Genomic DNA, 13,346 nt, shown 5'->3' on the forward strand with positions numbered 1-13,346 from the left:
CGGACGCAGGGTTGCGTCTCCGGGTGAAGCGCCTGAGAAGGAAGCAATGTCCATACAACAATAGAGAGAGATATATGTTGGTTGGCAATATAGCAACATTGGCAACATTTAATAAATTATTACAAAAGATGGCGGAACCAAATAAAAGTAAGTTTGAAAAATAACAATTTATTAAACTATATTGATTGTTCGTCTTTAATTATTTACTATATTGAAAATTCTAAGAAAATACATTAAATTTAGTTTGCATTGTATTATTTCATGTATGTAAAAATTATTTGTAGGTAATGGTGATGGAATAGTTAAACCAGCAGTATTGCATCCACCCATTATTATGAAGGTGGATAGTCCTGAGGGGCCAAATGGAAATGGTTAATATGATAATTATTTTCAATTATACACTTTTTTAACAATAATTTTTGTCGTAGAAATTGAAGACAATGAAAAGAATACAAATGACCACAACAAAGAAGATTTCAAAGTGTGTAGTCCCTTTAGGTCTTCCATAACGAGTGCCCCCAATCCGTTTGCATCATCTCAGAATAGAATATCAAAAGGTATTCTAAAACCACCACAGTTCAACTTGAATAGTTCAACTGGACCCAGTAGCAAGCCCTTCGTTCTGAAACCAAGTCAACTTAATCCTTTGGCCAAAAGGTCTGATAATAGTGATAAAATTAACAGTGATAAAAGTGATAACAGTGATAAAAACAATCAAGTTAATGGTGAAACACCAAAATTTGTTCCCCTAATTGTTCCCGAAAGTAAAATCCAACAACAAACTGTTATACCAAATCCCTCGAAACACTCTCCTTCACCACCCAACAGTGTTTCCAATAGTACTTTTGTATTTGGAGAAAATTTACAAGAAAGAGTTTACGCTGGAGAAAATAAACAGGAGGAACCAAAAGCTTCAACAAGTTTGGGTTCCAATGGCACATCAGAAATGCTTTTTAGTAGTGCTATCAAAAGCGACATCAAAACTGATGGTATCACAAAAGAAAAGGAAGTGAAATCTTTGAGTGAATCAGCTAGAGAATATGAAGAAACGTCGAGGGCAAATAAAAGAAAATATGAAGAAGTAGAAGTAATAACTGGTGAAGAAGATGAAAATAATATTTTGAAAATATCATGTAAATTATTTTCTTTTGACAAAGTTTCAAGCAGTTGGCAAGAACGAGGAAGAGGTACACTTAGGTTGAATGATTTTGAAAATGATGACCATATAGGAAGTAGACTAGTCTTCCGGACTACAGGAAGTTTGAGGGTTATACTCAATACTAAGGTAGGTATGCGGAAGATGTCGAGGTACATTTTTTCACCTAGATTGTTTTAAATTTTCAAAAAAATGATTTTTGTATCTATCAACTTGGACTTTAATCTCTGAAATTTTGTCGTAAAACTAAGAATTCAGGTTAGTGGCATATACAATTCACCATCCTGGAACATGAATAGATTGATAATTTATTAGTGCCACATATTTGTTTACACAAGTCATAAGAAACTTAATGAAATTACTAAAATGAATGTGGGATTCAAATATTTTCACATATTGAATGAAAATGTAAAATCAAAAATATTTTTAGAGGGATAACTATCTCCGCCTTGAATACATGTATACGTGATTTAGACGTTATCTCAAATAACTTTGTAAGTATTCAAAACTATATTCTGCAACAGTTCATAACCATTTAAGGTATTCTGTAGTACACTGGGGTTAAGCTTCTGAAGTTGCCAGTTTTTTCGTAATGTAAAAAAGAGCTATATGTGTGTTGGCAAATTCATAATAAAATGAGAGCTGTAGAAAACATTTCAGTAAGTTGGGTATTTTGACACTACATCAAGGGAATTCTTTATCAAAAATAAATCAGTTTTAAACCAGACCCATGAAGATTATCAGTATTTATTTATTTATTCATTTATTTATTTATCTAACAGGCAGCACCCAATATACAAACATGTTGTTACAAAGGTGTATATAAATACTTATGATTAAGATCAGTATTAAAACTAAATCTAAAAAATTAAACCTAAAAAAATAGAAACTAAAAACTAAGAAAAATAATAATTAAAAACTAAGATTAAACCCAAGGACTATAACTGAGTACAATGTGATACATATACACATGCCACATATATACGTGCACATCTATGTATTTTTTAGAATTAATGGCAAACTTCGTTTCAAGCTACTTTCAGAGATATCGAACAGATCTACCTGAATGTCATTAGCATTTGATACAATTCTGTATAATGGTGAGTGTTTTCCATAATTGAATCTATGGAAATCAATTGCAAACGTCTGAATGTTTCAAGTTACTCTGGGTGGAACATGTAGACCTATTATGGACAATCAATGTGCTAGTTCAAAATCTCAGGCAGAAAATTGAACAAATGGTCCAATTTACATAGAAGCGGCATGGAAGCAACGTGGCGCCAAGTCTGCGCTTCGTCTCCGTCAGGCATCTTTTCTGTTTTAATCAGCGCTCACATAAGTCAAACTGGTAGAACATTTAAAGCACACATAAATGAGCTGGTTCCAGGATGGAAAAATGAATTAAACATATGCTTTTCACCACCTTCTAAAATTACCAACATGTAATGAACGATCAAATTGATTTTAATCTGTAGAAAATGTATAAAAAAACTCTTTTGGAATCGAATTTACTTTGTGATTGCAAAAAATTACCTGGTATAAATTGAATTATTTCTAAAAAAAATTCTTTCGTAGATTTGGGCTGAAATGGTTGTTGATAAAGCGAGTGACAAAAGCATTAGGATAACTGCTCTGGATGCTAATGGAGAAGTTAAAGTTTTTCTCATAATGGTGAGTAGGTAGTCATTTATTCATTAAATAATATATTCATACAGATCTTGCTGTTGAATTATATGCACATGCAGAGTAGGTATTAACACTTGCCTAACAGAGTAAAAGAAATGAAAATCATAATAATAAATGTATACAGATCACATGTTCAAAAATTCAATTCCAGCAAGTAGGAATAGTAGCTTGCAGTGTACATTTCAATAACAAATATGATATACATAATGAAAGAGTAATTCAGCTATTTGAGTCATTTGGTCTAAAACGACTGATCAATGAAGAAACTCATATTAGGAGAAACAGTCTAAATATCATTTTCAGTATCTCTGAATCTGATCATCCTGCAAGACTAATAGCTAATATAGAGAAAGTAGTATCAAGAAAGGCTAATGGAAAACTAATAAGAAAACATAACCCAGAAAATGTCAATTCTTTTAATAATTTTCTGAAAAAAGAAAACTGGTCTGAGGTATGTTCTGAAGTGTTTGATATTTAAGATATTGTCGTGAATCATCTAGAGATGCTGATTGAATTTTATAAACAGACTTGAATGGAATGATTTTAAGGACCACGTCACTGGTCCTCTTCGACTGATGCATCTACCAAGAAAAGTTTCATTCAAATTCACAAACAGCAAAAGTATAGTGAGGAAGTAACTCAAGTTGTGGAATTGTGGATATGCCAACTCATTGAAATTATAATCGTCACTATGTTCAAGAATGACTATCGTGGGATTGACAGTGTCTGTTATCAATTGCAAGTATACTTTTCCTATAAGATTTTGAAGTAGGAACACAAGCACAGCCGCCATACATTCCAGCCTTTTGATTTAACAAGTTTTTGTGTGTAAACTTCATGGACTGTGTGGATTTTTATCAGATCAGTAGCAACAGTTATGATGATTAACAGTCCCATAAAAAAAGAGAAGAAAACAATCAATTCCAAAAGAAGTAACTCTATACATAGATGTGTAGATCATGCAAAGAAGTTGTGGAATTGGCCGCAGTGGTAGTGTGCCCGACTCATAATCAGAAGACCGTGGGTTCGATTCCCGCCTCGACCAAATATTTTTCTCGAGAGAATTTATCTGGTTGAAGCTGGAATGATTCTGCAACCGTGTTAGAAATTACACGTTAAAAGGTAAGATATCGTCAGTCCTTAGCTCGTACAAGTTTCTCAACTTCTGAGAGTTGTCGTTCGTATGAGGGCAACAGCTGATTAACGGAAAAACAGATTAAACAGTAACTTTCAGACACAAACTGGAAGAAAAAGCTACTTTCACACAAACATTGAATTACATGAAAGAAAAATTATTTCGAAACAATTACTTTTATATGAACACTGAATTATGCAAAAAACATTTTTCTCTACTCAGTTTATATTCCAAACATTTGTTATGGAATTGAATCGGATATCATTCAGAGAATTCTTTCACAGTAAACTGAATGGAAGGTAAAAATTTCATTTACATGGAATACTGTCATCCTCACAGGTAGACATCGATGTTTCACTGTAAAACACCTGCCTTAGGGCTTTCAGTACCGATCTGGAAAATGTTATAAGAAAAAACACATATTTGTTTGAAAGTTGTTGACAATTTTTCGTGGTGTATTTCATCAGTTCGGACTTCCATTGTCTAATCTAATATAAATTGATTTGAAAACACTGAACAAAACAATTAAATAATTAATAAGATTAACCGAAAATAAAAATTTTATCAAGGTATGTTATTTCTTTGTAATTTCAGTTTTTTTTTTATAAAATTGTTATTTTCCGTTAATCTTATTAATTTTTTAAATGTTTTTTTCAGGGTTTTCAAATCAATTTATATTAGACTGGACTAGAATTTGCTAGTTGTAGTACTAATTAGTACTATGTTGCTGTATCGCTGCTGTTCCAATGTTTTGACAGAATCAGAATCAACGAACTTAGGCGTGCGCAGCGTTATAGAACAGTGCTTTAAAAAAATTATTCTACAGCGCCATCTAGTGGCGAGTTACAGAAAAAGTCATAGCCTAAAAACCTTCTCTAAAAATTACTTATACATGTCAAGTTTCATCACGATCGGTTGAGTGATGTAGAAGTTTATCACTTACCAACCAACCAACCAACAAACATCCATTTTTATATATTAGATTAGACCAGGGGTCTCCAAACTACGGCCCGCGGGCCAAATCCGGCCCGCCAGTGTCATCAATCCGTCCCGCGACATCCATTGATTTACTGTCATCAATCTGGCCCGCGACAGCCAATGATTACCTAATTGTGGTTACTATTGCTGTGATAAGTTGAAGAAGAAAACATAGAATGTTAATTACTCGGTTTTATTTACTTGCAAGGTAAAACTTAACGACAGAAATGATGACAATGAAAACTTAACTCAAGTATCTAAGTTGAAGCATATTAATAACTAACAAATAATTGAAATGAATCACAGTAAAACAAAAACACTAATGAGATTTATGTATTTGTGATTTTCCACTGACAATACTTTGTAGTTGTGGATCAATTTTACTTGTACCAGTTATTGAAAGAGATTTAAGATGCTCATCAGTTAATTGAGATCTGTAAACAATCTTTATAGCGCCTTATTACTGGACTCAATCACAAAATACTGAAAGTTCCATTTTTTTTGGAACCTTCTGCATTCACTGTCGATTTTTCGCTTCTTTTCCATACTAACAAATCACACATAAAAACAATAAGTCAAATCAAAATACTTTTATTGCCGGGTGTTACTTTATTTCACAATAGATAGTTTTGCTTTCTTCGCCTTTCCTACGCAGACTAACTTGAAGTTGCGCCTCTAGCCTTTTTATATGCAATTATTACTGCCATCTCGAGGTGATCGGAGTACACTAGCTAGAACCAGAACTTTCTCGAACCAACGTGGTAATTCCAAATGTTTAATTACGCCTAATGCCACCTAGCGGATAGCTGAAAAAGATAGTACATAGTACCACTACTCGCCACTAGATGTCGTTAAGTGTCACAACACACAATAATAATTGAAAGCAAAAAAGGCGTAAGTTTGCTTAGGTCACGCACTTTGCGACTATCCTAGTCTAGAAATATAGTTGAGGGCAGAAATTGGCCCTTGGAACAAACTGAAAAAATTATTATGGCCCGAAGGCTTCAAAGTTTGGAGACCTCTGTATTAGATAATGGAAGTTCGAACTGATGAAATAAAATACACACATTTTTTTGTATCAAGATGGAGTAGTAGAAAGCCAAAAACTTTCTTTCCCAAAAAATTAATCACTCCTTTAAATTTTAAAAAACGAATAATTATCTTTAAAAGGATGTTGAGACAACAAATGCAGTTATTCACTATCCATAAACTAAACTCGTATAATTTTAAATGTCTGTCAAAGTCGCCTTTATTTCACTCATTCACAAGATAAATTTAATACAGTTGGAATTCATGGGATTTCAACATTCTTAGAATGCTTGTAAGGCTTATGCTAGATAATTGTTCTAACTTATCGTAGAATCAATGCTAAGAAAAAGAACATAAGGCAACAGAATATAAAAATGTACCTTACCAACAAGGATTGTTGGAGCATGCTCCACCCTAAAAAAATGGCCTTGTCACAACCTAGCCCTTCCGACACCCCAAGATATAAGATTTAAACTGATCCTCTAAAGCAAACCAAGTACCAACGCTCTCAGTGACAGAATAGATACTAAGGTGATTACTGAAAAATATGGATGAAGACAGAATTTCTCATACAAAGTGATTTCAGGATGTACAGTTGTTATGTTCCAAATGACATAGAGGACTAGCTGTAGAAAATCAGCATAATAATTAATATCTTTATTGGTGTATTCAAATATTCATTCAGCCGAAACTGATCTTCCATAAAAACAAGCAATAGGGTATAACCAACAGAAAAGGCCAGGTAGTTACTGAATGCATATCCTCAATAAAGAAATGAGTCAACGTTTTGAATGGAAGACTATACCTCTATATTTGATCTAGCTCTTGCCGAAGTAAATTTTAATAGAACAGTTATTTAATAAGTGAATGAATAATAAAATAGTTATCCAAGAAATGCATTTAAATTTCTAAAAAAAAACAGGAAATATTGAGATCTTCTTCCCTAACTTCATAGACTTTATCCAGACCGTTTTGGTAAATGGTTGTTTTGATAATTGGAGTCTTGGTGGAATGATGTCCCTCCTACTTTCGAATCTCAAGGTCATGCCAGCTTGTCACACAAAGGCAGGACAAATACAGAAGGCTGTCATTCTTTGATCATCGTATACGGCAAATGATTCTTGGACTTGATGATCTCCTATCTCTAGGTTGTGAGAAGTGATTATTGGTTAATGATGGTCGCTCCCTCCGAATGTAGAGTTTTCTGAATATTCTTGACTGGTATACTTCCTTGTGGAATACCAATGTTATTTGTTTTTACATCAAATTAAACTTTTTTTCCATATAGTGTAATTTTCAACTCTTTGTTGCCAATTTTTAGGTATGATGCGAAAGTGCCTAATAACAACTGGTATTTTCAAATTAATTTAATATTTTTTCGGTAAAATGAATGTTGTATGTCACTAGTTTACAAAAATTCAAATAATCCATTAAATCGACCAACATTTCTATTTCAAAGAATTTTGAAAAGTCCAGTAAAACACTAATTGGTCTGAAATATTTTGTACATAAATATGTGTTGAAATTGCTGGAATACGAAAAATAAAATGACATCACTAAAATCTAAATCCAATATAGGGGACCATCCAAGAGACAGACTAAGAAGTGAATTGAAGTGTCTTGGGCCCTTTACTATTTCTTATATATATTAATGACATCAGTTTATGTCAAAATTGTGACTTTATGAATTTATTTGCTGATGATACAATGTTAACAACATCTCATAAAGATTTAGAGATAGCTTTGACAAAAATGAATATCTGCTTGGAGGAGATTCTTAAATACTTGAACGTCAACAAATTAAAATTAAACGTGTCTAAAACAAAAGCCATGATTCTGACCACAGCATATAAATATAAATATATAAACATAAATTACTATTCTTTGGAAATTAATAAAGAAAAAATAGAATTTGTTACCGAAATTAAATACCTGGGATTGATGTTAGACAACTGTTTATCTTATAATGCACACTTCAAATACATAACTAAAAAAAATATCAAAGAAACTTTACTTTTTTACTCGAATCTCTTATCATTTGTCGGTTTCTTCCAAGGTCAATATATATAACACAATCATTCAGCCTCATTTCGAATATTGTAGTACATTACTATATGGGTGTGATCAAAACAAAATTTCGACTTTACAAAAACTACAAAATCGTGGAATGAGAGTCATATTAAAATGTAATCATTATACAAGCATAAAGTTTATGCTCGACGCAATACAATGGTTATCAATACAAGAAAGGTTCTATAGATCAGCAATGATATTTATTTTTAAGACTATTAATAATATATTACCATCTTATTTTGATGAATTCATTACTTATCGTGATAGTACTCACAACTACGAGACAAGACATGGTTATCTTTTTCACTTGTCAAGATGCAGATTAACCAGCTCAATGAAAATATTGTTTTATAAAGGTTTAAACCATTTTAATAAGCTGCCAAGAGACATAAAACAAAGCGAAAGTATTTATATATTTAAATCTAAACTAAACAACTATATTAAAACAAACACAATTTTGTAGGAAAAGACTCAATGATGCAGAACATCAGTAGTCTTAAAACTTAACATTTATTATCATGTATCAGTATGTTTTAAATTGTTAGTATAGTCTTATCTAAGTTAGTTAACTTTGAATTTTATTTCCTTTTCTATTTTATTTCTCAACATTGTTAGGTTACAGTCATATGTATGACTCTAGTTATTAGTTATTATTATTGTTGTTTAAGGACATATTATTAATGTTTACTGATTTATTATTATTATTATTGTATGTATATTAGGATTTCCTAAATAAACGTATTCATTCATTCAAATATTTTTTTATAAAATAGATAAATGTCATTATAAACTTTAATTTAATTTAAAGCTTATTTTCTTCTTTTTAGAGCAAGTTAAAAAGAGCTTGTTTCAAAAATGTATTTTACTGTTAATTAATTTGGTTTTGTTCAATGTTAAATTTCAGATGTTTCAAATTGTTGAGCAGTTGTGGAATAATAAATAAGAAAATCATTACTTACTCATTTGCCATTTTACGCCTATCAGAAAACCACAGGCGTCAGTCCATTAAACCTACTGTGTAGGTATATCGAAACTGGCTTAAACGTTAAAAGTTCATTTGCTTTAGATTTGTTTACTGACAGTCTTCCAGCATACCCCATTGACTAATAAGAAAAAAAAATCGAGTTAGGTTGGGTCAAATTTAAGTCTGTTAATGGCATTTTCTTATAAGAATTAGTTAATTGCATGAAATGAATAATAGCCCTATCAACTGAAATAAAAATACTCGGAAGTTTTTATTGTGGTTAGATATGGAGATAGAACCAGAACACAACTAGAAATATGTAATTTATTTCAAATAAAATATCCTAATATGCCTATCACACAATCCACTGAGAATAAAAATGTATAAAAACTGGAGACATGAAAGATATATTAGCTGAGACCAGTTGAAATCTAAAATTGGAAGAACTGTAAAAATATTTTTTATTTCAGTTTGATATATATGTTGAATATTTCATTATTTTGTGAAGAAAGATGAAAACACTCTTTGATTTTAGTAAATATTTAAAATACAGAAGCAGAAATAGTCCAGAAAGATGTTATGTATAATATATTATATATATTATAAACGTTTCAATCCACAATTTATCTGAGGAATCTAAAACTGACTTCACTAATGATTTTTTATTTTGTCCACAGAGTACCATTGAAGATTCCAGTAAATTATATAACCATCTTCTTCCTCGTCTAGAAAGGGAAATATTCTCACAAAAACATAAAAAGGCACATATACCAACCAAGAGTGATTCGAAGAGCAACTAACTTGGGACAGCTTTTGAATATACATACAAAAATTCATAGCAGCGTTTTGTGATTGGTAGATTATTCTATCAATGGTAAATTATGTGTTGGAAATCCGATGTGCAAGTTTCTATACAACACCCTGTACCTGACAGAATGCACTGTAAAATCTATTCTGTTCTCAATTACCAATTCGCTAGAGTTAAAGTAGTATATTTATCATAAGGCATTATTTGAAACATTTTTTATTGGATGTAAATTTACAAGTTTGATAGTGAATCAAATGTTAGAGAGTTACGATAAAATTTTTCTCTCAGGTATAGACTTAGTACTTTGATTGTCTGTTCGTAATTGGTAATTCAGAAATATGTACAGTTTATTGGAATATTGAATCCACTAATGGTTAATATAGCAGTCAGATTTCAAAACTATATAAATACATGAATTTTCATTTTGTAAATTTCTTAATTATCGAATGTGAATGTTATATTTTGGCTTATACCTTCGCTAGCCGTGTTTGAATGTATGGTTAATTATATTTTGTAATTCTTAGGCAATAAATTGAATTTTAACAGAATGATTCATTATATCTTTACCTGGGTCTACCATAAGAATCTAAGTTCATTTTGGATTTTCAATAAAACATTCCAAAAAGATAATAGACCTCTGAAGAAAAAAAAAATAAAACTGAGAAAATCAAACTATATCATTTCATAGTTTTTTCCGAGTTTGACGGGTACTCTTATATACAGGGTGTAACATAAGTACGTTAAAATATTCAAGTGACGTACACGTGAGACAATTTTAAGAAATAAGTCTATATGAACTTGTGTCTGAAAATGCTTCGTTTCGGAGATACGGGGTGTTGAAATTGAATTTTTTTTGTTCACTTTTTGAAAATAACTCTTGCAAAAGTTATTTGCACGAAATTCGGTACCCGGGGTTTTTTGACGTGGGAAATCATAATTTCGTATTAATTTTCATGTAACATCTAGAGGGCGCTGCGTACGCTGTCATTTATTTCAAATTGCCATAACTTTTTTGACAGTAAACTTTTGGTACTTTTCATGAAAACTAATTCCCACACCTTTTCCAAGTAAAAAAAGTACACGTCCTCAACAATGCTGAAGGTGATCGTTTTCGAGATATTTACAATTTTCTATATCGATGCATATTACTTGGCTCCTAGGGCGTTAAGTGAAGTTGTTGAGAACATTACAAAAACTAAGTATGTGGTGGATCTCGTCAAAATAAACAACTTTTTCCTATAAAATGTTTAACGAAGAATGATTCGTTTTCAGAATACAGATTGTTGAAATTTTTCAAAACATGGTAGGTTTTTGTCATAAGTTTTTTGCAATTTTAGTTATTTACATCAAACTTTATACGCAGTATACCTGTACAGACTTCTTCTAAACTGAGCATTATCAAACTGCTCATTCAATCCAAATGAAAAAAATTTGTCAGGTTTAATTATTCAATTAGAAAGTGCTACATTTCGGAGTTTGTAAAAAAACAATTCAGAGAAGTACTATATTATTTATTAGGAAAATAAACATAAAAATTGAACGAAACAACTATTACAACAACTGTTCAAAGTGACGACCCCCAACAGTAATACAAGCTTCTGCTCTCCTCATCAAAGAATTCCGTACCCGTATTCTTATCGTTTCGCAGCAAGCTATGATGTGATCTCTCAACATTTCCTCGTTTTCAATGGGGCTAGCATAAACTAGTGATTTTAGGTGTCCCCAAAAGAAAAAATCGACAGGATTGAAGTCCGGTGACCTCGGGGGCCAATCCTCAGTGTCTCCTCTTCCTATCCATCGTTGGGCATATGCTACATCTGAAAACGTTCTTGTTATAACACTAAAATGAGCAGGAGCTCCATCGTGCATAAACCAAGAGTGATTTCGGAGACCAATGGAACATCTTCCGTACGTTGGGGAAGCTCGTGTTCCAAAAAATGTAGGTAAGCATCTCCATTCAAACGTAAGGGGAGAAAATAGGGCCCAGTTAAATAATCCCCAACTAATGTATGCCTACCCATACATTAAGAGAGAATCTGTCTTGGAAATGAGTTTGCATTATAAGGGTCCGGGACCAGATGGCATTTCACCGATGCTACTGAAAACCTGTAGATTTACACTAGCTAAACCATTATTATTATTATTTTCAGCTTCACTTAGTTTGGTAAAATTCCCCCTCATTTGGAAATCAAGTTATATAACGCCAATTTTCAAGTCTGGTAGCAAAGCTGACATAAATAATTTAAGACCGATCAGCATATTAAGTACAATACCCAAACTACTTGAACACATCATTTGTGATAATATAAAGACTCCTTTAAAACAAGTGATTATCGACGAACAGCACGGATTTAGTGAAGGTAAATCTACCAACACTAATCTACTGTTGTACACCCAGAATATTTTGAATACTCTGGAAAATAAACAAGTGGAAGTAATTTACACCGAATTTTCAAAAGCATTTGACATCGTGAACCATAAAGTTCTTTGTGAAAAATTAAAGGCAATTGGCTTTTTTGGGAGTTTGCTGGACTGGTTCTCAAGTTATCTTTGTGATAGATCACAGTTTGTGAAAATTAAAGGATTTATCTCTCATGAGATATCTATTACCTCAGGAGTACCTCAAGGAAGTCTCTTGGGACCTTTTCTCTTCAATATCTATGTAAATGATATCAAAGAAAAAATTACCCACTGCGAAATACTGATGTTTGCAGAAGATCTAAGTTTTTTCTTCCTTTCTTTGTAAGTTTTGCGCATTTTTTGTTTGATGATGGAGAAGTTGGAAGCCAAAAATCTTTTTTTCCAAAAAATCAATCTCTCTTAAATATTTCTTTTTCAATTTATACCTTTTCTTAATAACGGAAAACTAAACAAACACAGTGAGTACCCCAAATACGTCCAAGTTGGTAGTAAACTGTCAAAAAAGGCTCAACAAATTGTCTCTAGTTTGGAAGGTAATGAAGATGTAGACTTTCCTGAGAAGAAAGGGGATGCGAGCAATTTCGTCGGATCAGGATCTATCATTGGCATCACTTTAGGCTTGGCCAGACAAATTCTGAATACCTGTACTGCCAAAAGAGTTTCCGACGTGTGGCAAAATCTAACATGATTGGTCCATTTCAAGACCATCCTTTGAAGTATGTTGTCAAATAATTGTTAAATTACAGTAGGGTGACGTACCTAGAAGGGATATAAACAATTTTTTATTTCATCTACTCAGTATAGAGATACGAAAACGTTGTGAAGAAAATCCACATATATTTCAACTGTAAATTATGAACCCACTGACCTGTTATAAAACTTAATTAGATAAATGATTATTTTTGTAAAACAAAGATTAAATGTAGAACAATACTACATTTCATACTACAATTCAGTTCTGGAGTATCTTGACGATTCACTTGAATCTTAACTTTTATTTCTATGTCTTGTTATTTCCAGCTGAATATCTCAGTGTATTTCACATTTTTAGCTTATGTTTATTGTATTTTGTTTAAATTGTGTATGTTTTTTTTTT

The 13,346-nt window shown here is 31.9% G+C and overlaps 1 protein-coding gene across 1 annotated transcript; it reads left to right on the forward strand.

The window, feature by feature from the left end:
- Positions 1-10,377, forward strand: RanBP3 (ran-binding protein 3). The gene is made up of 5 exons (XM_023158241.2): positions 1-147; positions 285-371; positions 429-1,285; positions 2,732-2,827; positions 9,699-10,377. The coding sequence occupies exons 1-5, from the start codon at positions 75-77 to the stop codon at positions 9,819-9,821; spliced, it is 1,236 nt and encodes a 411-aa protein (XP_023014009.2). The 5' UTR covers positions 1-74; the 3' UTR covers positions 9,822-10,377.
- The last annotated feature ends 2,969 nt before the right edge of the window (positions 10,378-13,346 follow it).

This window comes from Leptinotarsa decemlineata, unplaced genomic scaffold (genome assembly GCF_025532065.1).
Source record: "Leptinotarsa decemlineata unplaced genomic scaffold, Ldec_3_MD MMD2_tig00000251_RagTag_RagTag, whole genome shotgun sequence".
Lineage (NCBI taxonomy): Eukaryota > Metazoa > Arthropoda > Insecta > Coleoptera > Chrysomelidae > Leptinotarsa > Leptinotarsa decemlineata.

Coding starts and splice junctions, on each gene's coding strand:
- RanBP3 (XM_023158241.2), top strand. CDS start 75: ATGTTGGTTGGCAATATAGCAACATTGGCAACATTTAATAAATTATTA. Junction 372..428: donor TGAGGGGCCAAATGGAAATG/GTTAATATGATA, acceptor TTTTTGTCGTAG/AAATTGAAGACAATGAAAAG. Junction 1,286..2,731: donor GGGTTATACTCAATACTAAG/GTAGGTATGCGG, acceptor ATTCTTTCGTAG/ATTTGGGCTGAAATGGTTGT.